The 27,299-nt window shown below is 35.2% G+C and overlaps 1 protein-coding gene across 5 annotated transcripts in view; it reads right to left on the bottom strand.

Moving 5' to 3' along the window:
• Immp1l (inner mitochondrial membrane peptidase subunit 1) overlaps positions 1-27,299 on the bottom strand; it is an 83,092-nt gene that overhangs the window by 20,404 nt on the left and 35,389 nt on the right. For all 5 annotated transcript variants that reach the window (XM_058586496.1, XM_046467517.1, XM_046467520.2 and 2 more), the window contains 3 exons: positions 17,546-17,679; positions 15,909-15,997; positions 11,655-11,781 (listed from right to left, as the gene is read on the bottom strand). In XM_058586496.1, the coding sequence (XP_058442479.1) occupies positions 11,655-11,781; positions 15,909-15,997; positions 17,546-17,650 (321 nt within the window). In that variant the 5' untranslated portion in view covers positions 17,651-17,679. The remainder of the gene's footprint in view (positions 1-11,654; positions 11,782-15,908; positions 15,998-17,545; positions 17,680-27,299) is intronic.

The raw sequence follows: 27,299 nt of genomic DNA, 5'->3' as shown, positions 1-27,299 counted from the left end.
TTCTAAATTCTGGCCCTCTCTTCCCTAGGGGAATTAAACAGGTTTTTACTTTATCTTTTGCCTACTAAGCAAACCAGTATGAGAATGCCAATTCATTTCATTTCCTATTTGCTCAATGCCCCGAATTGCCCACTAACTTTTTTGGGGGCGGGGGCGGGGTGCGGTATGAGGGACTTAACTACTGAGCCACATCTCCAGCTGGAGGTGGGGTGTTATATTTGTATTTTATTTAGAGTCAGGATCTCACTGATTTGCTTATAGCCTTGCTAACTTACTGAGGCTGGCTTCAAACTTGTGATCCTCTTGCCTCAGCCTCCCAAAACGCTGGGATTACAAGTCATGCACTCTGCGCCTGGCCTAAATCATTTTTTGATAAAGTAGTGGCATCTAGAAGCAAGGTGAGGAATCCCTGTAGCATATATAGAAAAGAAAGATATTCAAGATATTTGAGCTGAATATATTATTTATCTTAAGAGTTACGAATTTAACTCACATATGAGTAGTCAATACTCAGCCCATAACCCAAAGAGAGAATCATTAATCTTAGTAACATCAAAATAAGCCAAACTAACTGAACTAGCACCTTAACATAGACTGCTACTCTAAATATTTAATGTAAAAAAATAAATCTGGTTTATAAGTGTTGCTTGCAGCATAGACTATTTAAACTCTGGAATGATGAAATGACTCCACACCACTTAACCAATGATCTGTTTACATCCTTTTTTGACAACTTACAAACAATGCTATTTCTTTCATATGCTAAACTCTGTAGTCTAGGCTCCAAAGGACAATCTCAGTGTTTTGCTTTCTGAAGTACCTATATACAAGAATAATTTTTTTTTTTGGCCTGGAATTCAAAACACATTTCATATTAATCATCTTTACTATATAGCTCAATCAGGATCTAAATAGTAGTGTCTTCATCTTTAAAATAACATTTTTTTCCTAAAATAAGGTGAAAAAACCCACTTTAAAAAATACAGCACCAGCATGCTTCTGTGATAACTGAAAAAGGGAACACTCTAGAGAGACAGATCCTGCAAATAGTTTGGATGTCTTTTCAGAGTTTTCCGAACTTAAATGAATTTTTGTTATAAATCACCTTTATTAATGGTGATTAATAAAATGAGAGACATTTGCTAAAATGGTTCTGTAACAGCTACACAATTCTTATTGCTTGAATAACCCAGCCTAGTGAAACTGACATTAATACTATCATCTTCAACATTATAATCTCTTTCAGAACCAGTACTGGTACTGATCAGAATTAGATCCCTTTGTTTTTGAAATAACAGAAACAAATATATTTTAAGGGAAGAACAATTTGATGAAATGGGAGTAGAAATAATAATTAGATAAAGGATATTCAGGGAGAAGAAGCAATGGCATGGTGAGGAGTACAGATTCTGGAGCCAGACTACTGGTGTTTGAAACCCAACTCTTCTTACTGCTTGAAATTGGGTGATTTATTTAACCGCCCTGTTGTTTACTTTTCCTTTCAGCCAAATACTAATACTTTTCCTTTCAGCCAAATACTAATACCTAACTCATTGGGTTGCTGTTGTAATAATTAAATAATTTAAACTTTGTAAAGAGTTTTAACAGTTTAGAGTAAGTATATAATGAGTGTTAACCAACATTATTTCAATTATGTATTATACACTAATAAATGTCAATGAAAGTAAATGGAATAACTTAGAACAAAACGGCAGTGTTCTCTATATTTGCCCATTTGTAAAACATATACAAAACTTGATGAACAGCTTCCTTAAATAGAATATTTTAAAAATTTACATCTCACAGTCCTCTGGGAATCTTTTCTCATTCCTTAGTAGAGACTTTATCTAAACCACTCTGTCCTGACATTTTCTAACTTAACTCTCACAAAGAAAACAACAATAAAGGTATTTAAGTACATAGATGATGCTATTGTTTATTGTTTTGTTCTGTCTGGACAAAATTATTTCTGGATATTAAAAAAAAAAGGCAGGGATTAGGGAAGATGGCGGCGAGGGGAGTGCATTACCCCCGTGTGCTGCTTCACTGTGTGGGAGTATGACAAGTCAGGACAGCTAAAGGATATCTTGTTAGGAATTTCCAGCAATAGTGGGGTGCGCCGGAACCTGGAGGAAGGATTTCTATCGCACGAGGATCGGCTACGGGGACTCAAACGCGAGAGGTTTGTCGCATGGAGGGTAACACTGCTTATTCAGCAAATCACCCCGCGGCTAGAGTCTGCAACGCGCGCTAGGATAGAGACGCAGGGTTACAGTGCTGCAGTTTCTGCCAGGCGCGCAAGCACCGCACTCAGGGCTGAATTCTGGGTTCGAGACGGGGGAAGGAAGCGGTCCATCTCGGTTCTCCACACCGGTCAGACCACAGAGGAGGCCAGCAGCCACCATGTTGGTAAACTGACGTCACCATACCTGTTTTCGACTGACCACAGCTCATTCAGCCATAGAACAGGTAATTTCAGGCTGCAATTCGCCTGCGGCTTGCAGACAGATTGCTAGGGTTCAGCGCCTGGGTGCTTCTTAGAATCTGATCTTATCGGAGTGAACACCGAGCGCGGGGCGGCCGAGTTCCGGCTCCCGGAACCGTCCCGGAACCGCCCTGGCTCCGGGCTGCGGAGCCTGCGGAGGCTGCTTCTTGGACCCTGCTACTATCAGAGCATACACCAAGCACTAAGCAGCCGAATTCCGGCTCCCGGAACTGAGCCCGCGGGGACTGCTTCTTGGAGCTTACACTTATAGGAGCTTATACCGAGCACGGAGCGGCCGAGTTCCGGCTCCCGGAACTTCCCTGGACCGGGGCTAGGAGCCCGCGGAAACTGCGTCTCGGTCCAGGTCCTGCTGAGGGCCGGTCAGGACTCACCCGTTGCTTTGGTTGCCCGGCAAGGGGAACGAAATGCTGCCATTCGCATAGGATACCAACATGGCAGAGATCTGATGTCAGCAGAAAGCGGTGGAGGAGAGATCTTCATCAATACCAGCGGTGACATAAGCAGTTGGTCTCCTGGTAAGGGGGGTGAGGCTCAGTCACCCGAGTCTCCTCAATTTGTCCTCGAGCCAGAGGGGAGGAGCCGGCCCGCCGCCAGCCCCCGGAGCAGGCTCAGCGGCTCGCCAGCGTGGTGACCACGTGACCCCAAATGGAGAGGGGGCGGAGCGGAGCCGCCACCCACACCCGCGAGGTGGGCAGACCCACGACCCAGTAGTACATGGGCGTGGTAGGAGGGGCAGGGCAGAGCCGCCCTTCGCGCTTGCAAGGTAAACAGACCTGTAACAGCCTGGCGGGTCAGGCCCAGTGGCCTGCCAGTGTGGTACACACGTCACCCCAACTGGAGTAGGGGCAGAGCAGATCCTTCTCCCACGCCCGGATCAGGCCCTGCCGGTGTGGTGGTCACGTGACCCCAATTGGAGTGGGGGCGGAGCGGAACCGCCAGCCGTGCCCGCAGGGTGAGCAGACCAGTGATCAACCTGCAGATCAGGCCCAGGGGTCCGCAGGCGTGGTAGGAGGGGCAGGGAAGATCCGCCGCCCGCGCCTTCAAGGTAGGCAGACCTACAACAGACCGGCGGATCAGGCCCAGGAGCCTGCCGGCGTGGTACAAACACCACCCTAATTGGAGTAGTGACAGAGCAGAGTCGCCTCCCTTGCCAGGAACAGGCCCAGCGTCCTGCAGGCAGGGTAGTCACGACACCCCAATTGGAGTAGGGGCAGAGCAGAGCCTCCACCCGTGCCCGAAAGGTGGGCAGATCTGCGACCTACCAGCGGGACAGGCCCAGTGGCCTGCCGGTACGACAGACACGTCACCCCATTTGGAGTAGGGGCAGAGTAGAGCTGCCGCCCGCGCCTGCAGGGTAGGCAAACCTGCAACCGACCGGCGGATCAGGCCCGGTGGCCTGCCGGCGTGGTACACTCGTCACCCCAATTGGAGTAGGGGCAGAACAGAGCCGCCGCCAGCTCCCAGAACAGGCCCAGTGACCTGCTGGCGTGGTAGCCACGACACCCAAATTGGGATAAGGAGAGAGCAGAGCCGCCGCCCGCACCTGCAGGAAAGATACGCAAGCAGTATGAAAAGACAAGGAAAGAAAGGACCACAAGCAATGCAGGTCAACGCAACTTTAGAAGAGGTAACAGCTGCAGCAGATGGAATGTCAGATAAAGAATTCAGGATATACATGCTTCAGATGATCTGGAGTATCAAGGAAGACATTAAACAGCAAAATCAGACAATGAAAGATCACTTCGACAACGAATTACGCAAAAATCCAGGAAGCAAAGGATCAACTATACAGGGAGATAGAGGTTATAAAAAACAAGCAATCAGAAATCCTAGAAATGCAGGAAGCAATAAACCAACTTAAAAACTCAATGGAGAATACTACCAGCAGAGTAGAACACTTAGAAGATAGAACATCAGACAATGAAGACAAAGTATTTCAACTGGAAAAGAACATAGACAGCTCAGCAAGACTGTTAAGAAACCATGAGCAGAACATCCAAGAAATATGGGATAACATTAAGAGACCAAACTTAAGAGTCATTGGGATACAAGAAGGTACAGAGCTCCAAACCAAAGGAATGAGCAGTCTATTCAATGAAATAATACAAGAAAACTTCCCAGACTTGAAGAATGAGACAGAATCCCAAATCCTAGAAGCCTACAGGACGCCGAATGTGCAAAATCATAAGAGATCCACACCTAGACACATTATAATGAAGATGCCCAACATACAGAATAAGGAGAGAATTTTAAAAGCTACAAGAGAAAGGAAGCAGATCACATTTAGGGGTAAGCCAATCAGGATAACAGCTGATCTTTCAACACAGACTCTGAAAGCTAGAAGATCCTGGAATAACATATTTCAAACACTGAAAGAAAATGGGTTCCAACCAAGAATTGTGTATCCAGAGAAATTAAGCTTCAGGATGGAAGATGAAATTAAAACCTTCCACGATAAACAAAAGTTTAAAGAATTCGCAGCTAGAAAACCATCTCTTCAAAATATCCTCGCCAAAGCATTACAGGAAGAGGAAATGGAAAATAACAATGAAAACCAACAGTGGGAGGTAGGACAGTAAAGGGGGGGGGAAATAATCAAAGAGGAAAACAAACAATGTTTAGTAACAGAAATAAACAAATATGGCTGGAAGAACAACCCATATCTCAATAATAACCCTAAATGTTAATGGCTTAAACTCACCAATTAAGAGACACAGGCTAGTAGAATGGATCACAAAACAAGACCCAACAATATGTTGCCTACAGGAGACGCATTTGATAGGAAAAGACATACATAGGCTGAAGGTGAAAGGTTGGGAAAAATCATATCACTCATATGGACTTCGGAAACAAGCAGGAGTGTCCATACTCATATCAAATAAAATAGATTTCAAGCCAAAGTTAATCAAAAGGGATAAAGAGGGACATTACATACTGCTTAAAGGAACCATACACCAACAAGACATAACAATCATAAATATTTATGCCCCAAACAATGGTGCAGCTATGTTCGTCAAACAAACTCTTCTCAAGTTCAAGAGTCTAATAGACCACCATACCATTATCATGGGAGACTTCAACACACCTCTCTCGCCACTGGACAGATCTTCCAAACAAAAGTTGAATAAGGAAACTATAGAACTCAATAACACTATTAATAACCTAGACCTAATTGACATATATAGAGTATACCACCCAACATCAAGCAGTTACACTTTTTTCTCAGCAGCACATGGATCCTTCTCAAAAATAGATCATATATTATGTCACAGGGCAACTCTTAGACAATATAAAGGAGTAGAGATAATACCATGCATCTTATCTGATCATAATGGAATGAAACTGAAAATCAACGATAAAAGAAGGAAGGAAAAAGCATACATCACTTGGAGAATGAACAATAGGTTACTGAATGATCAATGGGTTATAGAAGACATCAAGGAGGAAATTAAAAAATTCTTAGAGATAAATGAAAACACAGACACAACATATCGAAATCTATGGGACACATTGAAAGCAGTTCTAAGAGGAAAATTCATTGCTTGGAGTTCATTCCTTAAAAAAAGAAAAAACCAACAAATAAATGATCTCATACTTCATCTCAAAATCCTTGAAAAAGAAGAGCAAAACAACAGCAAAAGAAGTAGAAGGCAAGAAATAATGAAAATCAGAGCTGAAATTAATGAAATCGAAACAAAAGAAACAATTGAAAACATTGACAAAACTAAAAGTTGGTTCTTTGAAAAAATAAACAAAATCGACAGACCCTTAGCGATGCTAGCGAAGAGAAGAAGAGAGAGAACTCAAACTACTAGCATACGGGATGAAAAAGGCAATATCACAACAGACACTTCAGAAATACAGAAGATAATCAAAAACTATTTTGAATCCTTATACTCCAATAAATTAGAAGATAGTGAAGGCATAGATAAATTTCTTAAGTCATATGATCTGCCCAGATTGAGTCAGGAGGATATAGAAAACCTAAACAGACCAATATCAATTGAGGAAATAGAAGAAACCATAAAAAGACTACCAACTAAGAAAAGCCCAGGTCCGGATGGGTATACAGAAGAATTTTACAAAACCTTTAAAGAAGAACTAATACCAATACTTTTCAAGCTACTTCAGGAAATAGACAAGGAGGGAGAACTTCCAAATTCATTCTATGAGGCCAACATCACCCTGATACCTAAACCAGACAAAGACACTTCAAAGAAAGAAAACTACAGACCAATATCTCTAATGAACCTAGATGCAAAAATCCTCAATAAAATTCTGGCGAATCGGATACAAAAACATATCAAAAAAATTGTACACCATGATCAAGTAGGATTCATCCCTGGGATGCAGGGCTGGTTCAATATACGGAAATCAATAAATGTTATTCACCACATCAATAGACTTAAAAATAAGAACCATATGATCATCTCGATAGATGCGGAAAAAGCACTCGACAAAGTACAGCATCCCTTTATGTTCAAAACTCTAGAAAAACTAGGGATAACAGGAACATACCTCAATATTGTAAAAGCAATCTATGCTAAGCCTCAGGCTAGCATCATTCTGAATGGAGAAAAACTGAAGGCATTCCCTCTAAAATCTGGAACAAGACAGGGATGCCCTCTCTCTCCACTTCTGTTCAACATAGTTCTCGAAACACTGGCCAGAGCAATTAGACAGACGAAAGAAATTAAAGGCATCAAAATAGGAAAAGAAGAACTTAAATTATCACTATTTGCAGATGATATGATTCTATACCTAGCAGACCCAAAAGGGTCTACAAAGAAACTATTAGAGCTAATAAATGAATTCAGCAAAGTGGCAGGATATAAAATCAACACGCATAAATCAAAGGCATTCCTGTATATCAGCGACAAATCCTCTGAAATGGAAATGAGGACAACCACTCCATTCAAAATATCTTCAAAAAAAATAAAATACTTGGGAATCAACCTAACAAAAGAGGTGAAAGACTTATACAATGAAAACTACAGAACCCTAAAGAGAGAAATAGAAGAAGATCTTAGAAGATGGAAAAATATACCCTGTTCATGGATAGGCAGAACTAACATCATCAAAATGGCGATATTACCAAAAGTTCTCTATAGGTTTAATGCAATGCCAATCAAAATCCCAATGGCATTTCTTGTAGAAATAGAAAAGCAATCATGAAATTCATATGGAAAAATAAAAGACCCAGAATAGCAAAAACAATGCTAAGCAAGAAGTGTGAATCAGGCGGTATAGCGATACCAGACTTCAAACTATACTACAGAGGAATAGTAACAAAAACAGCATGGTACTGGTACCAAAACAGGCGGGTGGACCAATGGTACAGAATAGAGGACACAGAAACCAATCCACAAAACTACAACTATCTTATATTTGATAAAGGGGCTAAAAGCATGCAATGGGGGAAGGATAGCATCTTCAACAAATGGTGCTGGGAAAACTGGAAATCCATATGCAACAAAATGAAACTGAATCCCTTTCTCTCACCATGCACAAAAGTGAATTCAAAATGGATCAAGGAGCTTGATATCAAATCAGAGACGCGCCGTCTGATAGAAGAAAAAGTTGGCTACGATCTACATAAGGTGGGGTCGGGCTCCAAATTCCTCAATAGGACACCCATAGCACAAAAGTTAATAACTAGAATCAACAAATGGGACTTACTCAAACTAAAAAGTTTTTTCTCAGCAAAAGAAACAATAAGAGAGGTAAATAGGGAGCCTACACCCTGGGAACAAATCTTTACTCCTCACACTTCAGATAGAGCCCTAATATCCAGAGTATACAAAGAACTCAAAAAATTAGACAATAAGATAACAAATAACCCAATCAACAAATGGGCCAAGGACCTGAACAGACACTTCACAGAGGAGGACATACAATCAATCAACAAGTACATGAAAAAATGCTCACCATATCTAGCAGTCAGAGAAATGCAAATCAAAACCACCCTAAGATACCATCTCACTCCAGTAAGATTGGCAGCCATTAGGAAGTCAAACAACAACAAGTGCTGGCGAGGATGTGGGGAAAAGGGTACACTTGTACATTGCTGGTGGGACTGCAGATTGGTGCAGCCAATTTGGAAAGCAGTATGGAGATTTTTTGGAAAGCTGGGAATGGAGCCACCATTTGACCCAGCTATTCCCCTTCTTGGTCTATTCCCTAAAGACCTAAAAAGAGCATGCTACAGGGACACTGCTACATCGATGTTCATAGCAGCACAGTTCACAATAGCAAGACTGTGGAACCAACCTAGATGCCCTTCAATAGATGAATGGATAAAAAAAATGTGGCATTTATACACAATGGAGTATTACTCTGCATTAAAAAATGACAAAATCATAGAATTTACAGGGAAATGGATGGCATTAGAGCAGATTATGCTAAGTGAAGCTAGCCAATCCCTAAAAAACAAATGCCAAATGTCTTCTTTGATATAAGGAAAGGAACTAAGAACAGAGTAGGGAGGAAGAGCAGGAGAAGAAGATTAACATTTAACAGGGATGGGAGGTGGGAGGGAAAGGGAGAGAGAAGGGAAATTGCACGGTAATGGAAGGACACCCTCAGGGTTATACAGTGGAGGGGGTAGAGAGAGAAGAGGGGAGGGGGGGGAGAGGTGGGGAGGGGGGAGGGTGGAGGATGGGAAAGGCAGCGGAGCACAACAGACACTAGTATGGCAATTTGTAAATCAATGGATGTGTAACTGATGTGATTCTGCAATCTGTGTATGGGGTGAAGGTGGGAGTTCATAACCCACTTGAATCAAAGTGTGGAATATGATATGTCAAGAAATTTGTAATGTTTTGAACAACCCACAATAAAAAATTAAAAAAAAAAAAAAGGCAGAGGAGGAATCTCACAAAAAGAAAAGGAAGAGAGGATCAAGAGGGATAGAGGATAGGAAGGCATGGGGAAATACTGGGGATTGAAATCCACCAAATAATGCTAGGTATACATGTTAGATATCTGTGTCATTCGTATATAGATGAATGATTTATTGTGCTGTATTTATATATAGACAGCATAATTTGGTAGATTTCATCCACCATTATCATTCATTCATTTCTCATATATATATGTGTTAGATATATATAAATGATTCATTGTGGTATATTCAAATATAATTAACAATAATAATAGAAGGGAGATCAGTAGAGCAGACCAAGGCTCATGAAGGAAGGAGAAGAAGATGGAAAGGGAATGTACTAGGGAATGAGACTGATCAAACTATATGCATATATGAATGTGGCATCATGAATCCTACAATTATGTATAATTATGTACCAATAAAAAAAGCTATTTTTCCATCTTAAGTACATAATTTCTAAAGCAACTTAGAAGTAAATAGAACATCTCATGTTATGAGAATAGTTATATGAAGGTAAAATCATATAGAAAAGTGACATTTTTGAAAAATAAAAGGATACAGTGTTCATGATGAAAGTCACGGCAGAAAAATAGATCACCTGACATTAATACTATCATCTTCAACATTATAATCATCAGCTAACAATTACTGTGTATTTTAGTATTGTGGTAATAACATAAAAATATTTACATAATACTATATGCATAATACCATAATACCATCCATCTATTATGGATAATAAATAACGGGTTATCTTACAATCTACTGATCAAGCTTAAAGGGAAATCAGAGGCTATCATAGTTCAAAATACATTTTTAACATTGAATACAATTTTACTCTTCAGTTATTTCTTTACATTAGGGATGAGAAGAAGTAAAGTTAGTTAATATAACAGCTGTATTAATAATTTTATACCGATGCAAAATTTAAAGAGAAAATTAAGTCATAGTTATTAAAGTATGCAGAATATAAGCTAAGTAAACAAAGTCTCACTCTTCTTAAAAGTTCACTCTTCCTATAAGTTCAGTCACAGAAGCCATCAGAGTGATAAAAGAAGCTACCACAGTATATCTGCTTGTCATTCTTTCATTCTGTTGTTCTTGCACTCTTTTTTTACCTGAATAGGCAAGTGGCTTATATACAACTTATGTTCTAAAAACTTTTAAAAGACTTTTTAAAAATTAAACTACAGACCTTATGTGATTTAGCCAGATTTTCCACTGATAACTCAGTAGGAAACTTTCTTTTTTTTTTTTTTTTACAATCCAATTAATTTGTTTTTTATTTGTTCTTTTTAGATATACATGGCAGAAGAATATATTTTGATACACATATACAGAGTATAACTTATTCTAATTAAGATCCATTCTTGTGGTTAAACATGATGTGGAGTTAGACTGGTTATGTATTCATATATGAACATAGGAACCTTATGTCTGATTCATTCATCAGTAGAAAACTTTCTAAGCCAGGAATTCAGATTGATTTTAAGTCTCCTCCTATCTATGACAGTTCTTTAGTCATTATTTGTTTTTTATGACCTTGACATTTTTTTAAAATATTTTTTTAGTTGTAGATGAACGCAACACCTTTATTTTATTTATCTATTTTTTTATGTGATGCTGAGGATGAATCCAGTGCCTCACATGTGCTAGGCAAGTGCTCTACCACTGAGTCACAACTCAGCCCCATGACCTTTTTGAGAAGCACTTGTCAGGTATACTGTAGAATGACCCTCAATTTAGGTTTTCTTGTGATTTGACTGTGGTTTGGGGATTTGTTTGTTTGATTTTTTGGTAAGAATATCACAAAAGTCACATGCCCTTCTTGGTATTTCAATTCAGGGACAACATTTTGTTGATACATTTTGATGTAGGTGAAGTTAACCTTGATCACTTGACTCAGGTGGTGTCTGCCAGGTTTCTCCCCCTGGAAGTTACTACTAAGTATCCCAGAAGAGATACTCTTGAGACTATGCAACTATCCTATTTCTCCTCAAATATTTGTCCAATAATTTAGCATTCATTGGTATATCCTGCTTGTAAAAAGTATAACTGAGATATTTATATAGGGTTTTAAAAGGAACTAAAATATATGAAATATAATGGCCAAATTATTCCTGATATACTTAAATTTGATTGGACACAACATTTTTTCTTATATTTAAAATAAGAATGAAAGTTATTTTCTTTTTTCATTGTATTCTGTTAATATTAATCAACTCTGATACCAATGAATAACATAATTGAAATATTACTTACATAAATATGGCTTTTAAAGAAATCTGATGGACTAGTGGTGAGGATTTTGTCTCCTTCCAAACCAATTACTCTTTTACAAATATTTGATTTTGGATCACTCGGGCTTTTTGCAATCACAATGTCACCTCTGGGAGGGAAAAAAGGTCAAAGAAATACCAGTATTATATACTAAGCACAAACACATGCATGGTACTGCTTTAATAATTTTACAAGGCAACTTAAGGATAGACACACCCTATCCTCTACCACTGACCCTCTCATGTATTTACCAACTTTGAGAACCCTTATAACTGACTTGAGTCAGAATCCAATGATTGTAATGGATTTCTAGTAATTTTGGAAGGTTCTACATTTTTAAAAACTTCTATAATTATTATCCTTTTTGCACCACATCAACTATGTTTTATTTCTGCATCCAAATTTTTAGAACCAAAACAATGGAAAAACAATTCCATAAAAATACCAAACTAATTTTACCTCCCAGCACTGACTGATACCAGAGCACTGACAAGGTAGAAACATTATCTATGTTTTCTTAGAGCTCAGCATGGAAGTTATATAACCCATATAATTTACAATAGATAGTATAAAGTACTTATATTTGAAGGGGGGGAAAAAGACACAACCAAATACAATGCTAAGAGCTGAGCAGCTATATGCTTCAAAAATGTAATATCATATATAAAAATAATCAGTATAGGTCTGATCACATGGAAAGCATAATTCATGAAAGAAATAATAATCTACATGGTAACAAAATAATGAACATCTTAAAAAGCAGAAAAAAAACTGGGCGTCATGGAACACACCTGTAATCCCAGTGGCTTAGGAGACTGAGGCAGGAGGATCACAAGTTCAAAACCAGTCTCAACAACTTAGGGAGACCCTAAGCAACTCAGTGACACCCTGTCTCTAAATAAAATACATAAAAAGGCTGGTGATGTGGCTCAGTAGTTAAGCATCCCTGGGTTCAATCCCTGGTACCAAAAATAAAAAAAAATAAAAACTGGAGACAAAGAACATAGGACTAATGTCCCCAACCAAACAGAACACAATATTCTTTCTGCATAAAATGAGAAATATGTAAACTGTGTTAACACACAAAAGCTATAGTAATAAAAGGAAAATTATAGTTAAATCAGAAACCTAATTATTGCTAATATTATAAGTATTACAATGAATTCTAAATTTTTTGATAGCCAAGTCATTAAAAAACTAAGATTAATTACATAGGAATCATAATTCAAAAAGAAAATTTAGTGGAAGATGAACATTTCCCAAAAAACTAAATCAAAGAGGAATTCATAACCAAATAAAAGACACCATCTTCCTCAGAAATTTTACAGAAAATGTAGAAATAGTTCAATGTTCATGTCTTGAGGCTATTGTTAAAAGAAAATTTTATCAAAAAAAATAAATTCTATAATTTGGTGGCAGTGGATATTGCCTTCTTTGGAAAATAGAATAAACTCTTTCCAAACACCTAGAACCATATCAATGGAATTCTTTCAATGAACAAGTTTACAAAGACTTTAACACACAATCAAAGCTGATTTGAGGCAGCTTTGGAGGAAGAAACTTTCCATGTGTGTTTTATGAAACTATAGTTCTTTAATAAAATAATCAGGATAACGCTTAAATGGTGCAATTAAATGGCAAAGAAATAATTCAATAATTCAAACTGCTTTTTGTTTTGTTACAATACCAAGAACTAAACACAGGGGCACTCTCCCACTGAGCTGTATTCTTAAACAACATCCTCTCCCCACCGTTTTTTGAAATTTTGATACAAGTTCTAATTTACAAAGGCTAGCCTCAAACTTACAATCTCCCTGACTCAGCATCCCTGTGCCATTATGCCTGGCTAGTCAATCTGCTTTTACAAAAACCACTGTTAATGTGGAATATATTTCTGGTAATCTAGGCAGATATGGGTGTAGAGATTAATCAAAATACATATCCTTTAGACTCAGCTCTCAGAAAAGAGTTTTAAAAGCAACCTAACAAAACTATTAAATTTTCTTTTCTCATTTGTAGTTATAAATATTCTTTTTAGCTGGGTGCAATAGCACATGCCTGGAATTCCACTGACTCAAGAGGCTGAGGCAGGAGGATTACAAGTTCAACACCAGTTTCAGCAATTTAGCTAGGTCCTAAGCAACTTTACAAGACTCTGTCTCAAAATAAAATACTAAAAGGGCTGGGGATATTGCTCAGTGGTTAAGTGCCCCCGAGTTCAATCCCTGGTACCAATTAAGTAATTAATTAATTATCCTTTTTATCCTACTAGATGGCAAGCTTTTGAAAAGATGTTACTATCTCACTCGTCTTCACTTATTTATAATGTACAGCACATCTTATAAATTAAGTGCTTATTTACTATTTGTTGAAAGAACAAGCAGTAAAAGAAGACTATCTTAAGTATTAGTCTTCTGTGCAGATGATGAAGAAGAGATTCATGTGCTTTAGATAGGACACATGCAGACTTCTATCCATCCCTAACGGAAGGCTATTCTACCTTTCGAAACAGGCAAAAGGATATCTCAATTCCCGTGAAATCTTAAGAGTTCTATGTTACAAATAAGAGAATCAGGAAATTAAATATTTTGTTCTTTTTTTATTTGTGCCTTATAATTACACATAATAGTGGGATTCAATATATGATATCCATATATACACATAATTTGATCATTCTCATTCCCCAGTACCTTTCCTTTTCTTCCCCTCCTCCCTCATCAATCCTCTTGCTCTACTCTACAGGACAATATTTTTTAAAGTGGAAGTTAACAACTGATTGCCTTGGCTCTAAAAATTACTTTGATATGTTTTATATGAATGACAGATTTTGAGCTGTCCTGAAACATAATGGAACCCCTGGATGAACAGAATATAAAAATGAAACCCTCAAAGAATCTTAATTTACTGAATTCAGTTATTTGTATTACTTATCTGAATGCAAATAGTATATAAAAATAAGATAACATCGAGGCACTTGCATTCAGAAACTATTCAGCCAATAAGTTCAGCACTACATTAAGAATGTTTAAGGATTATGAGTAAAATCATGTCATTAACATATAATAAAAACTTGTCTTCATGCTACAATGAGGCTAAGGCACCACATAATGCAAAGACTGTATTAGCTTATTTTTAAATAAGTAAAAAAGAAAGAGGAGTTAGAATATGGCCTATCATATGTTTTATTTTATAACCCCATTTCTACCATTGGGTTTCTTGAATTTATTATATATAAAATATCTGCACAATTTCCTAGGAAACATGTCAGATCATATAGCTTGACTAAAAGTTAGTTTTCTCTGCAGAAACTAGGGCTGGTGAAATATCAATAAATGGAAAGGGCAGCTTTACACTATTTTTTGATGATTTTTTCCAAGAATACAAAATAGGGTATAACAAAGGTGAATACTGAAAGAGGAATGCCTAAGCCCACTTATTATACCATAGCTAAATATCAGTTATTGAGAGTCAAGTTTGTAGTTTTCTGAGACAAAAGGTGGAATAAATTTATTATTTTCAGAATAATGAAAATAAATGGATCAAAATTTTAAATAACCAGAGAGGTACGCTTTTAAAAATACATTAAATTACTAATATTTGACATCCATTCAGAAGGAATTATACTCTTAGACTGAATTAAAATAAATATTTTTACAGGATTTGGAAATTTTGATATTAGGACTTAAAAAGGTTCAGTGACAAATAATATTTGCAAAGTAGTTATTCAATTTAATATAATTAATCAGGAAAACAATAAGAGATAAAATTCCTAGTTCTCAGCTATATACAATAATATAATCTAAAAGTTATCATTATAGGCTATATAAATAGAATAAGACTGTCATCAACAGAACTACAGAATTGCTTTTATAATTAACCAGAACACTTATTTGATATGTAACAAAGTTCACAAGTCTTTAGTTGTTGAATAAAAACATTTTAAGACCCAATAAAAAAGTAAACTTAGGCTTACATGTATGTGATAAAAGGAATTGCTAGCTATTGTGGACAATAATGTAAGGAGACACAGTGACCAGAGAGACTAATCATGTTTAGAGAATCTATTAAAATTTCTCAAAATAAGAAAATATTTGACTCAAAGTTTCACTTACCTGGTCATTAGTTTCATTATTTACAAAAGATTTTTTTATAGATAAAGCTAAGAAACTACAGAAAAAACACAACATGTATGTGTATTCTCACTTTATATTTAATACATCTATGACAGACATTTACCTTTGGATACCATAAAAATGTCGGCTAACATTTTCTGCAAAGACAATATCCGAATTTTGAATTGTTGGTTCCATTGATGGTCCAGAACACTAAAAAAAAAGAGAAGTAATTTTGTAATTTGAGTTAAAAACCTCTTTAAATTTGAAAGAAATCATCTAAGCAGGCTTATTAGAGAAAGAAAATCAAGTAAATGTTCCTCAAGATTAGGGGATGATTGGTAAGTTGGTGGTTCCCTTCCCAAATAAATTTAACTCTAGCATGGCCACAGTCTGGAAACACAAATATATTAAAACTTATTTCTTAATATTACATTAGAATATATGAACAAAGTAACATTATCCATGTTTCCAAATTTTGGCCACCCTGTACAATGTAAGCTCCATGAGGACAGGTTCCTTGTCTCTAATTTTCCCAGCTACATAACTAAAGCCAAGAACAGAGTTTAGAATAAAGTTGATACTCAGTACATATTTGTTGGGTGAATAAATGAATGATTCACTTTCTTGCTATTTGTCAAATATCATCCAGTAACTATGGTGGTAATTTATTAAATGATATAATCATATTTTCAATTAATCAATATCCTTCTTCCTCTTCAAAGAGAATAGGTTACTCATTTGATGGACAAATTTATATTTTCTATTGAAAAATACTGGCATAATGAGATGTATTTTAAAGATTTACATATTTGCATGTCTTAAAATAATAATCTTGATTTATGTCTCAAAACTGAAATGTATAATAACTGTTATTAAAAATATAAATACAATCTCCATCTACCCTACTTATTTTGTAAATAAAAATTTTGATTCAAAACTTTCTACTCAGGTAGAAATAACAAAGAATACAATGAAAGTTTGTTTGCTACTTCTAGAATAAACAAGGTAACTTTGAAAAATTAAGGAGAGGAATTTCAGTTAAATGTATTTATTTACATAACTCCAACTCAACCTGAGGTTTCTGACTGTCAATCTGTTGGTGCAAACACAATATAAAAAAATAACAACAACAACAAAAGAAAAACCTATTGACAGGCCAGTCAAATATTCTTCCAATTACATGACAAAGGATTTGAACAGTCAGTTGGACAGATTGATGATGTAATACTGAGAACAAGCATTGTTAGAGGATGAAGAGACAGCTTTAACATTCTAATTGACATTAGCAGAGTAATCATTTGTTTTAATGACACTTAACTTCAGTAGTTCTGAGTAGGAGTTTTGGAAATTGCACAAATTCGTGTTGAAATTCCTTATCTGCTACTTATTGTGTGACCTATTTAATTTAAATAGACCAAGAAGTGTAAAGACTAAATGAGTTAATTAGAAAACAACATTGAACATATCTTGGAAACAGTTAATAGCATTCAATAAATGGTAACAATTATTATTATAATGTTAGTCAAGTAAGAAGACCTTATGTGCCTGTTAGAATACAGAACACATTTAAAGGCCCTTATATTTATATTAGTGTCCATACAAACACTCTCTTCTATCCTAACATTTTAAAAGATTTTGTTTTAACTTTCATAAGTTATTCATTAAATATCTTCAATTTAAATGAAGGGGAACATATTTTCCTCCAAATAAAAACAACTATATATTTAAAATGAATATTCTTCAATGTAAAAAACTTACCATTACAACACCACCAACGTATTCAAAAGCACAATGGGCTATACAGCCATACTGAATAGTATAGCCAACAAGTCGGAAGGTTTTTCCCAGAACACCACGAAGCATAGTTCTATGTAGACTCTGCCACCATTGGCCTGATGTAAATTTCAAAAAGTTTCACGATCAATACTACTCAAAAACACTTAAGAAATAGCTCTATTCTAAAATATTTCATAGTCACCCAGAATATACAAATACAGTTTGGTACCAAAAAGCAAGAGCTTATTGAGCTTATTTTAATTTCTGTTAAAAATATTTTAAGTGGCTAATTATTGCTACCAGATATTTTGATCTACCAGAGATTGTACAAAATAAACATCACTGAGTTTATCTATAATTTAGATAACTAGTAGATGTTGAACTAGTCTGTTCCCTTCCATGTCTCACTTATTTCCTGGCATTAAGGCAGGCACTTAACATATTAACTCTTTCAAAGAAGAAATAGTTTTTCCTATTTGTTCTTTGCTGTACTAATATTAGGTTTATCATATATTGTGATACAATGGAGAAGCCATTAGAAGAGCTGTAGAGAGTCAAGTTTTAAATTGGTCCTTTTGTGAACTTATGTGATCTTCTGTGAAATTAAACCATTCAGAGGCTAAATAAAAAGGAAATAATCCCAACAGCTTGGGAGGCTGAGATAGGAGGATTGAGAGTTCAAAGCCAGCCTCAGCAATAAAAAAGTCACTAAGCAACTCAGTGGGACCCTGTCTCTAAATAAAATACAAAAAGGGACTGGGGATGTGACTCAATGGTGGAATGCCCCTGAGTTCAACCCCCAGTACCAAACAACAACAACAAAAAAAGAAATAATAATATCTCAAAAAATGGTTCTGATGATCAAATTCAACAATATGTCAGAGTGTTCTGGAAATTATAGTTGTTTACAGTTGTCCGCTATTAACTGCTGATATAATAATGAACACATGAATATTATAAAATAGCACAAAGTGCCACATATTTTTAAGATATTAGAATATTCTATAAATTTAAAATATTAATATAATTTAAAATATTTCTAGCATCTGTATGTTCCTTTCCCTTTATCTCTTACAATTATATTTTGAGCATTCTCAACTAATACCCTAGGCTACTATATATTGTTCTCTGATTAAATTTCTTAAAATACTTCAATAATATTTAACAGTTGTTGAGTGCTTGCTTACTCTATATCAGGCTTTACATAAACTACCTCTATAAGGCAGATATTATTGCCATCCTCAATTTATACATAAGAAAAAAGGAGTCCAGTGGTAGTAACTTGCTCAATACTACAAAGATGGTAAATGATAGGAGTTCAAGAACTAAATCATTAAGTTATGCTGACTCCCATATTACTAAACTAATCCATAACCCTAACAGATCTTTAGAAGATCAAGCCAAATTACTTACAATTATTTCAAAGATCTGGACAGATGGCTCCCCTCCCATCCTCATTCCATCCTGATCTTCCCTAATGCTCCTAAGTAAGTTGAAATATATTGACCTCTCCCTCAAGTAAACTTTGACCAGTCAATACTTATTTATGCCAATACCCATGCTTGAAATATTTTTCATTATATTTGTGGTATAACAGGAAGTGTCCCCTTGTTCTTGGCACAAAGTTCCTAAAACTCTTGGAATAACTGGTTGACAGGAGCCCCTTTCAGTCACACCAACTTCATGCTAAGAGTTGGATGAGGCCTCTAAATAGCTGGATATGGAGCTGCTCACCCAAAAGACCATTACTAGTTGGAACTTGCTGCTCCATGCTCCAACCTCTAGAAAAGAAGTGAGAGGGCTGGAGATTAAGGTCTACAAAAGTTTTTGGGAAAAAAAACAATAGCTCTTGGACAAATAGATCTAAAATTTGAGGAGCTTTCAGGTATCTAATGCATCTGTGGCTAAGAAGAGAGTGGCAAACCTCAGCTCCATGGGGACCGAAGTCCTCCTGCACTGGAGATCTTGCCCTATGTACCTCTTCATCTGACTACTCATTTGTATTCCTTTTAATATCCCTTATAACAAATTGGTAATCATCAGTAAAATGTTTGCCTGAATTCAGTGAGCTATTCTCACAAATTATCAAACCCTAGAAGGGGATTTAGGAATCCCTGAAGTACATACTCAGTCAGTGGTACAGGAAACCTGGACTTATAATTGGCATCTGAAGTAGGGTCAGTATTGTGGGACTGAGCCCTAACTTATAGAACAGGAAACTAACTCCAGGTAGTATCAGATTTGAATTTAAAGACAGTCAACATCCACAAGAGAATGATTTGTGGTATAAAAAATGTTGTGTGAGTAGAAGAAATTGTGTGTTTTTTGTGGATAACCACCACCTACCTAATTTGCTACTATTCTCATTAGGTAAACTTTTTCTTCTCCTCTGGATTCCTGAGGTCATTATTGTTCATTTTTGTATAGTTAAGAACATTGTTTCTAGAATAAATGTGCAAGAGTTTGTATACTGGCTCTACCACATTTATCTGTGTGACTTTCAGGAGGTTATTTTGCCTCTATAAATCTGTGTCCTTATCAATAAAATGAGCTTAATATCAGTACCGATATCAGAAAGGATATTAAGGATTATACATGATGAATCATGTAATCTGTGTGGAAGAATATTTAAATAAATGTTAGTTACTATTTTTTTTCATTTGGCAATCAGCTATACTAACTATATAACTTCACAACATTAATTTTATTAGTAAGTTTCTCAACAACTTGTCTTTCCATAAAATAATAGAATTTTAGATACCAGCAGCATAGGACAGTATCTTTTGCTTATTAATGTTTATTCTTTTCTAACACATTCAATATATCTCTTCTCCTGATAAGTCTTCATTGGCACCTAGGCACTCATCAACCTTAAGCATACACTGATTATACTTACCATACTATATTTGACTATGTCTGTCTCTCTTATTATAAACTACATATATTTGTTTATATGTCTGTGAATCTTAAAATTTTCTTAGTAAGTTGTTGTAAGCTTATGTATATTTCAGATAGTATAAAGGAGTAAATATATTAAGTAGCTGGGAATCAGGATTCTCACTGTAAGAGAAAAAAGCAACAAATATGGAATGGGAGTTTAGTGATGAACTGGAGGTATCAAAAATTGTTACTTAAATACATATACACATATGTGTTTGTTTGCATCCCTGCCTGCTTGTATAAAATGTCATCCTGGCTATGAATCCTTTTGAAAAGGCCACTGAAAAAAAAATGTCAACGTAGTAATAATGACAGCACATTTAGCACCCAGATTTTTGGTTTCCAAATATCATTCTCCCCCAGGAAAAACAGACAGTCTTGTGCCAGAGAACAAATAACTAAGACTACGGAAGATCTTATAAGAACCATATTGAAGGATCTCTCATTGACCAAATTTGGAACAATATGTCTAAAATAATAATAGTAATGGATAATACATTAAATTAATAATGTAATCTACTGAAAAGAAAGAAGTATGTGTTAGGAATGGTAAAGTTCTTTATAGAAAAATGGCAGCTAATAAATGTAGAGGGAATTACATAATCACTACCAATGTAACAATTAACTCAGGAAGGACCATGATTAGATGTCACAATTCAGTGTGTGAAAAGTTGATGGTAAACAGGATATTTGCAAAGTGTCAAAGTAGGTACCTTATTACAAAGAGAACAAGTTTGGGCAAATATATATTCACTAAGTGATCAAATTTAGCAGCATAAATAATGGGCTAAATTAACATTACGTAGCCTTCCAACATAATACAATGACAAGTACTTCATCAGCTATATACCAGCCTTGCTAAAAATGTCAAAACTAAATCTAGCTATGAACAGACAGACACACACACATAGTGGAATTATGCAAGAAAATGAGCTTGACAATTTAAAAATATATAAATTCAATGAAAAACATTGTGAATAGCAAGAGTACTATTTTAAATTATAAGAAAATAGAAGGAATGACAATCAAATACAATATGAAATCCTTAAATGGATCCTGGAGTGAAAGAGGAAAAAAAAGCTTTTTAAAAACACATTATGGGGCTCGGGGTGGGGCTCAGTGGTACAGTGCTTGCCAGCATGTGCGAGGCACTGGGTTTGATCCTTAACACCACATAAAAATAAATAAATAAAACAAAGGCATTGTGTCCACCTACAACTAAAAAAAAAAAAAACTTGGAAAAAAAACATATTATGGCACAACTTGGGAACAAAAACATATCACTATGACATGAAACCATATCAAATGTACATAGAGCCATATCACTATTAATATTAAATTTTCTAATATCATGCTGGACCAGAAGATGACCTTGTTCACAGAAGGTGAAGTGAATTATTTAGAAATTAACATCATAACTGCAACTTCCTTTCAATTGGCTCACTTCTACTAATACTAATATATATTTAAACAAATAGATATAGACAAATTTCTATACATACACACACTTATAAAAAAGATAAAGCTAATGTGGCAAATGTTCATTGTTAAACTCAGATGAACTTGTATACAACTGTGTATTGTGCTATTTTTAAAAAAAATTGGAGAATAAAACATTTTAAAGCAACACCTGGAGAAAAAAAGGTAACTTCAGAGTCATTCATTAATTCAGTCATTAATTCAACAAGTATTATTGAGCTACTACTGTTTTCTAAAACCTGAGTTCAGTCCAGGAAATTCAATAGTGAACATAATGCCTATCATAAAGTTTATAGTCAGGCAGATGTCACACATATGTAAAGTAACTAAACAAATACATGAATATACTGAGGAATTTCTGTAGAAAAAGATGACAGGAACAGTGACAGGGAGCAAAGAGTGAGGCATCATTTCCTTATGATGAGCCAGGAACAACTTTTCTAAGGAAAATGCCATTAAAGTTAGGTTTTGAAAGAATTTTTTAAAAAACTATATAAGAATTATATAGGAAACTGAAAAAGCTGGAGCACTGTGTAAAGGACATAAAAACAGACAGGAGAGAGGTAAGATCATTCAAGATCTTGAAGAATTGGGAATTTTATTCTAATGGAAAGCCATTGAACAATTTTAAGCATGAAAGTAACACGATCTGATTTATAATTTAAGATTACTCTCATCCTATGAGAAAGGAACGGAAGGAGGCCCCAAATGGAAAAGGACAGAGGCTAGTTGAGCAGGCAAGAGATAATGTTCAACAAATGACACTGGTAGCAATGTAAATGGACAGAAATGGGTAGACTTAAGAAATTGAATAGGAAAAAAGAGATTGAAGAAGTAAAAAAAAAAAAAGAAAGAAAGAAAAGCAAAAGCAAGGAAGAAGAATTATAAATGACTCCTAAACTAGTTATATGAGGGTCTACCTACATGGGTCTACCATACCCACATGTGGGGTATAAAAATTAAGAAGCTACTTTGCTGTGTTAAATTTGATATACTTGTGAACTATCCAAGAGAAACGTGTATAATATTGGAGCTCAAAGAAGGTTTCATACACAGGAAGTCTTGAAGATAAGATTCCTATATCAATGATGATTCTCAATGATTATTATATTTCACTGCAAACGACAGGAAACTGGAATAATATAGTAACTCAAGAAAGAGGTTCATTTTCTAACAACATCCAATTTACGTGCAGAAAGAGTGAAGAAATAAAGAGTTTATTCCCAATTTTTAAAATTTTTTTTAATCTAGGAAAAGACCACTTTTTTCATCTACATCTACTGGCCAAAACTATATAATTAAATTCAACATGCTAGAAGAATATAGTGTTTTCTTTATAAGTTTTGTAGCCCTATCTGACCTTTAAAAATCATGTGATGACCCTTTAATTTTCACAGAAAGAATACATCATTTAGAACTTTTCTAGTGCTTTTAAATTGTATTTGAATTGAAACATAATTCACACAAAATCCATCCTTTTGAAGTGTACAATGACTTTTTATATATTCACAAGGTTATACCACTATCACCTATTTTTAGAACATTTTTGTCATCTCAAAAAGAGGAATGAGTATACCCATTAGCAGCCTGTCTCCATTACTTCCTTCTCTTCCTTACAGCTCGTGGCAACCGTGGATTTGCCTATTCTGGAGATTTCATATAAATGAAATAATATGTGACATTTTATGACTCGCTTCTATCATTTAGAATAATGTGCTCCAGGTTCATCCATGTTGAAGTATGTAAAAGAATATAATTCCTTTGTATGAAAGAATAGTATTCCAATGCATGACTATAACATTTTTGTTTGAATTCATAAGCTAAAACACATTTGAGTTGATTGGGGCTATTATGAATAATGTTGCTATAAACATTAAGTACCAGTTTTGTGTGGATATATGTTTTCAGTTATCTTGTGTGTAAACCTAGAAATGGAATTGTGGGGTCAGAGTACTGCTGTAAAATGTTTAACTTTTTGCTAAAAGAGTTACTAAACTGCTAAACTGTTTCCCAAAGCAGGCTACTTTACGTTTTCACTAGCAATATATAAGGGTCCCAATTTCTCCATATCTCTGTCAATACTTGATATTATACTTGTTGATTTTTTCCATCCCAGCAAATATAAAGTAACATCTCAGGATGGTTTTGATTTACATTTTCATTATAATAAATAATGTTGAGCACCATTTTCATTTGCTTATTGGCCATTTGCATATCTTCTTTGGAAAAGAGCTATTCAAATCCTTTGCTCATTTAAGACATTAGATTATAATTTTTAATTTAACTCAACCAAAGATTATTAGCATACTATAAATGACTGTTTCAATTAAAACAAATTACAATATAGAACCACATTTTTTAAAACCAAAAGGAAAAAAAATACATTCCAAAAAAGAGACCAACAAATGATTCAGATATTAAAGTTAACATACAAAGATTTTAAAATAACAGCGTTAAGAAAAAGAAAAAGAAGAAGTAATTCACAAAGAAAAATCCTGTGATCATCTCAAATGATGCAGCTGATAACATTCAACATCTACTCATAATAAACTTAAAAAAGAGCTTTTGCAGCCTGGTAAGGGTTATTTATAAATACAAACAATAAATAAAAAACAACAAAACTCTAGAGACCACGTTTTACCTAATGAGAAATAATGATTTTCACTAAAAAAGATATGTTGAAAATAATGAGGTTATATCAATCAACTTCAATAATTATTATTATAAGACCATAGTAAGAAAGCAAAACCCAACCATTTTCTTCATTATGAATTTTAAATATCAGACCATAAAAAGGATAAAATTAAAAGATATTTCATATATGCTGGCACCACTAAATGTTCCTATAATCCATGTACTCATTGGCCCATAGATTGAATATAATCATTTTACAAATTCCAGTGGACAATTATTTTCAGTAGAAATTTATAAAATGCTGACTGTAAAATAAATGCTTAAGACCAGAATATAACATTAAGAAAAGCAAAGTTGATAGACTTACTTCAGATATCAAGATTTATAATCAACTGATAGTAATTAAGATATTATATTGGGCAAATTCAGACAAATCAATGGAATAAAGAATCCAGGAACAGATCCACACATTGAAGATTATCTAATTTACAAAAAAGGCTCTAATAGAAATGATGATCTTTTCAACAACTGGTGCTGTTTCAACAACATATACCTATTTAGAAAAAAAGAAAAAGAAAGAAAGAAAGAATGAAAGGGCCACCTTGTCCCACACCCTCAACATATACAAAAATTATTTTGAGGGCTAGAGTTGTAGCACAGTGATAGAACATTTGTTCAGCATACACACAGCCCTGAGTATACACAGAGCTGCCAAAAAAGAAAAAAAATGGATTGTATATATTTTAAATGATAAAACATTTAGAAAAAATAGGGATTATTTATTTTAATTACACTGGGGTAAGGCTAATATTTCTCAAATAGGACAACAAGTACTAACACTAATGACGGATCAACTGGATTATATAAATCATATATTACATCAAAAATACTATTTAAAAAGCAAAAGGGCAATCTACATGTTGGAAGAATATATCTAAATAAATATCTGACAAAGGCACATACAAATATATAGAAGTCCAACAGATCAGTGAGAAAAAGATAACCTAATAAAAAATAAGCAAAATTCAGAGACTTCACAAAAGAGGACATCCAAATTGTTAATGTAATAGTCAGGTTTCTCTAGAGGAATATAACCCATAGAATATGTGTGTATGTTTGTGTGTGTGTGTGTGTGTGTGTGCGTGTGCGCTATAAAAGAACAGCCATTAGATTGGTTTACACAATCAGAGACTGGATAGTCCCATAATGGCTATCTATAATCTGGAGAGCTGCTCAGTCCAAAAAAGCTAGGAACCCCTCCACCATTTCAAGGCCTGGCAACTCCTTAAAAAGATGCTAGTTGGAGTTTACATTCAAAAGCTAAAGAAGCTGAACTGTGATGCTCTTATGGCAGCAGCAAAACAACCAACCAACCAAAACACACATACACATTTAAAACAAAAACAAAAACAAAAAAAACCCAAAACAAAAACAAAAACCCTCAATCTGTTCTAGAAGAATCAATCTCATGCACAATATGCTTTCCTCCTCTTCCCGCTTTTTGTTCTATCTAGGCCCCCAAGCTATTGGACAGCACCCCAAGTTCAGAGAAGATCTTCCCTTAGTTTACTGTCCCACATGCAAATCGTCTCTGGAAGCATCCTCACAGACACACCTAGAAGTCTGCTTTACTAATTTTCTAAATGTCTTTCTATTAGTTAAGATAACAACCAAGATTAATCAGAAGAGTTTAAAAAAAAAACATAAAAAGCTGGATCTTCAGGAAACTACAAATTAAAACCAGAAAGAGATATCAGAAAACTATCACTATGGCTAAAACTAAAGACAACAAGCTCTTAAAAAGGTAGAGCAATTGGAAATCAGAACACTCTTTAACTGCTGTCAAAAATAAATTTATACAACCACTTTGGAAGACTGGTAGTATTATTTACTATTTACTCATAGATTCATATGCCGCATAATGAGATGCTTATATTCATCAACAGACCTGTACAAGAACATTCATAGCAGTTTTATTCAAAATCAGTCTCTCTATCTCTCTCTCCCCCTCCCTCCCTCTCCCAGTGCTGGGGATCAAACTTGAGGCCTTGAGTATGCTGGGCAAGCACTCTACTAATGAGACACATCCCCAAGCCCATTCATAATATATCAAACCAAACAACCCAAATGTCAATCATCATAAAAACGGGCAAACTGTAGTATGTTCACACACTGGGATACTACACATCAATAAAAAGAATAAACTCAAAAGGGCATACAGTGTATGATTCCATTTATATTCTTAATTTTTATGAAAATCAAATAGAAACAAAACTAATCTGCAAAGGTCAAGACAGTGGTTTACCTTGGGGAGTAGCATCTGAGCTTCAGTGTTAGGAGTGATTACACAGGTATATGCATATGTACAAATACACAATGTGGTATGTATGTATGATACTTCAATTTTTTTTAATGTAAGAAAGAAAGGGAATCAAACAAAAGTAGCTTTTGATAAAAGCTGAAGCACTGGGCTCGGGTTGTGGCTCAGTGGTAGAGCTCTTGCCTAGCTTGAGTGAGGAAATGGATTCAATTCTCAGCACCACATATAAATTAAAAAAGTCCACTGAGAACTAAAAAAAGTTTTAAATAAAAAAGCTGAAACGCTTTATTCAATGACAATTAGGGAAAAAAAATGGATTTGGATATTGGCAGTTTTTTCAACTTGATGGTTGGGCTAATGTTA

This window comes from Marmota monax, unplaced genomic scaffold, assembly GCF_021218885.2.
Source record: "Marmota monax isolate L192 unplaced genomic scaffold, Marmota_monax_Labrador192_F-V1.1 WCK01_AAM20220418_F8-fsc00135, whole genome shotgun sequence".
NCBI classification, from domain to species: domain Eukaryota; kingdom Metazoa; phylum Chordata; class Mammalia; order Rodentia; family Sciuridae; genus Marmota; species Marmota monax.
The sequence above is the reverse complement of the archived record's forward strand: the minus strand, read 5'-3'. Positions and strand labels throughout refer to the sequence as shown.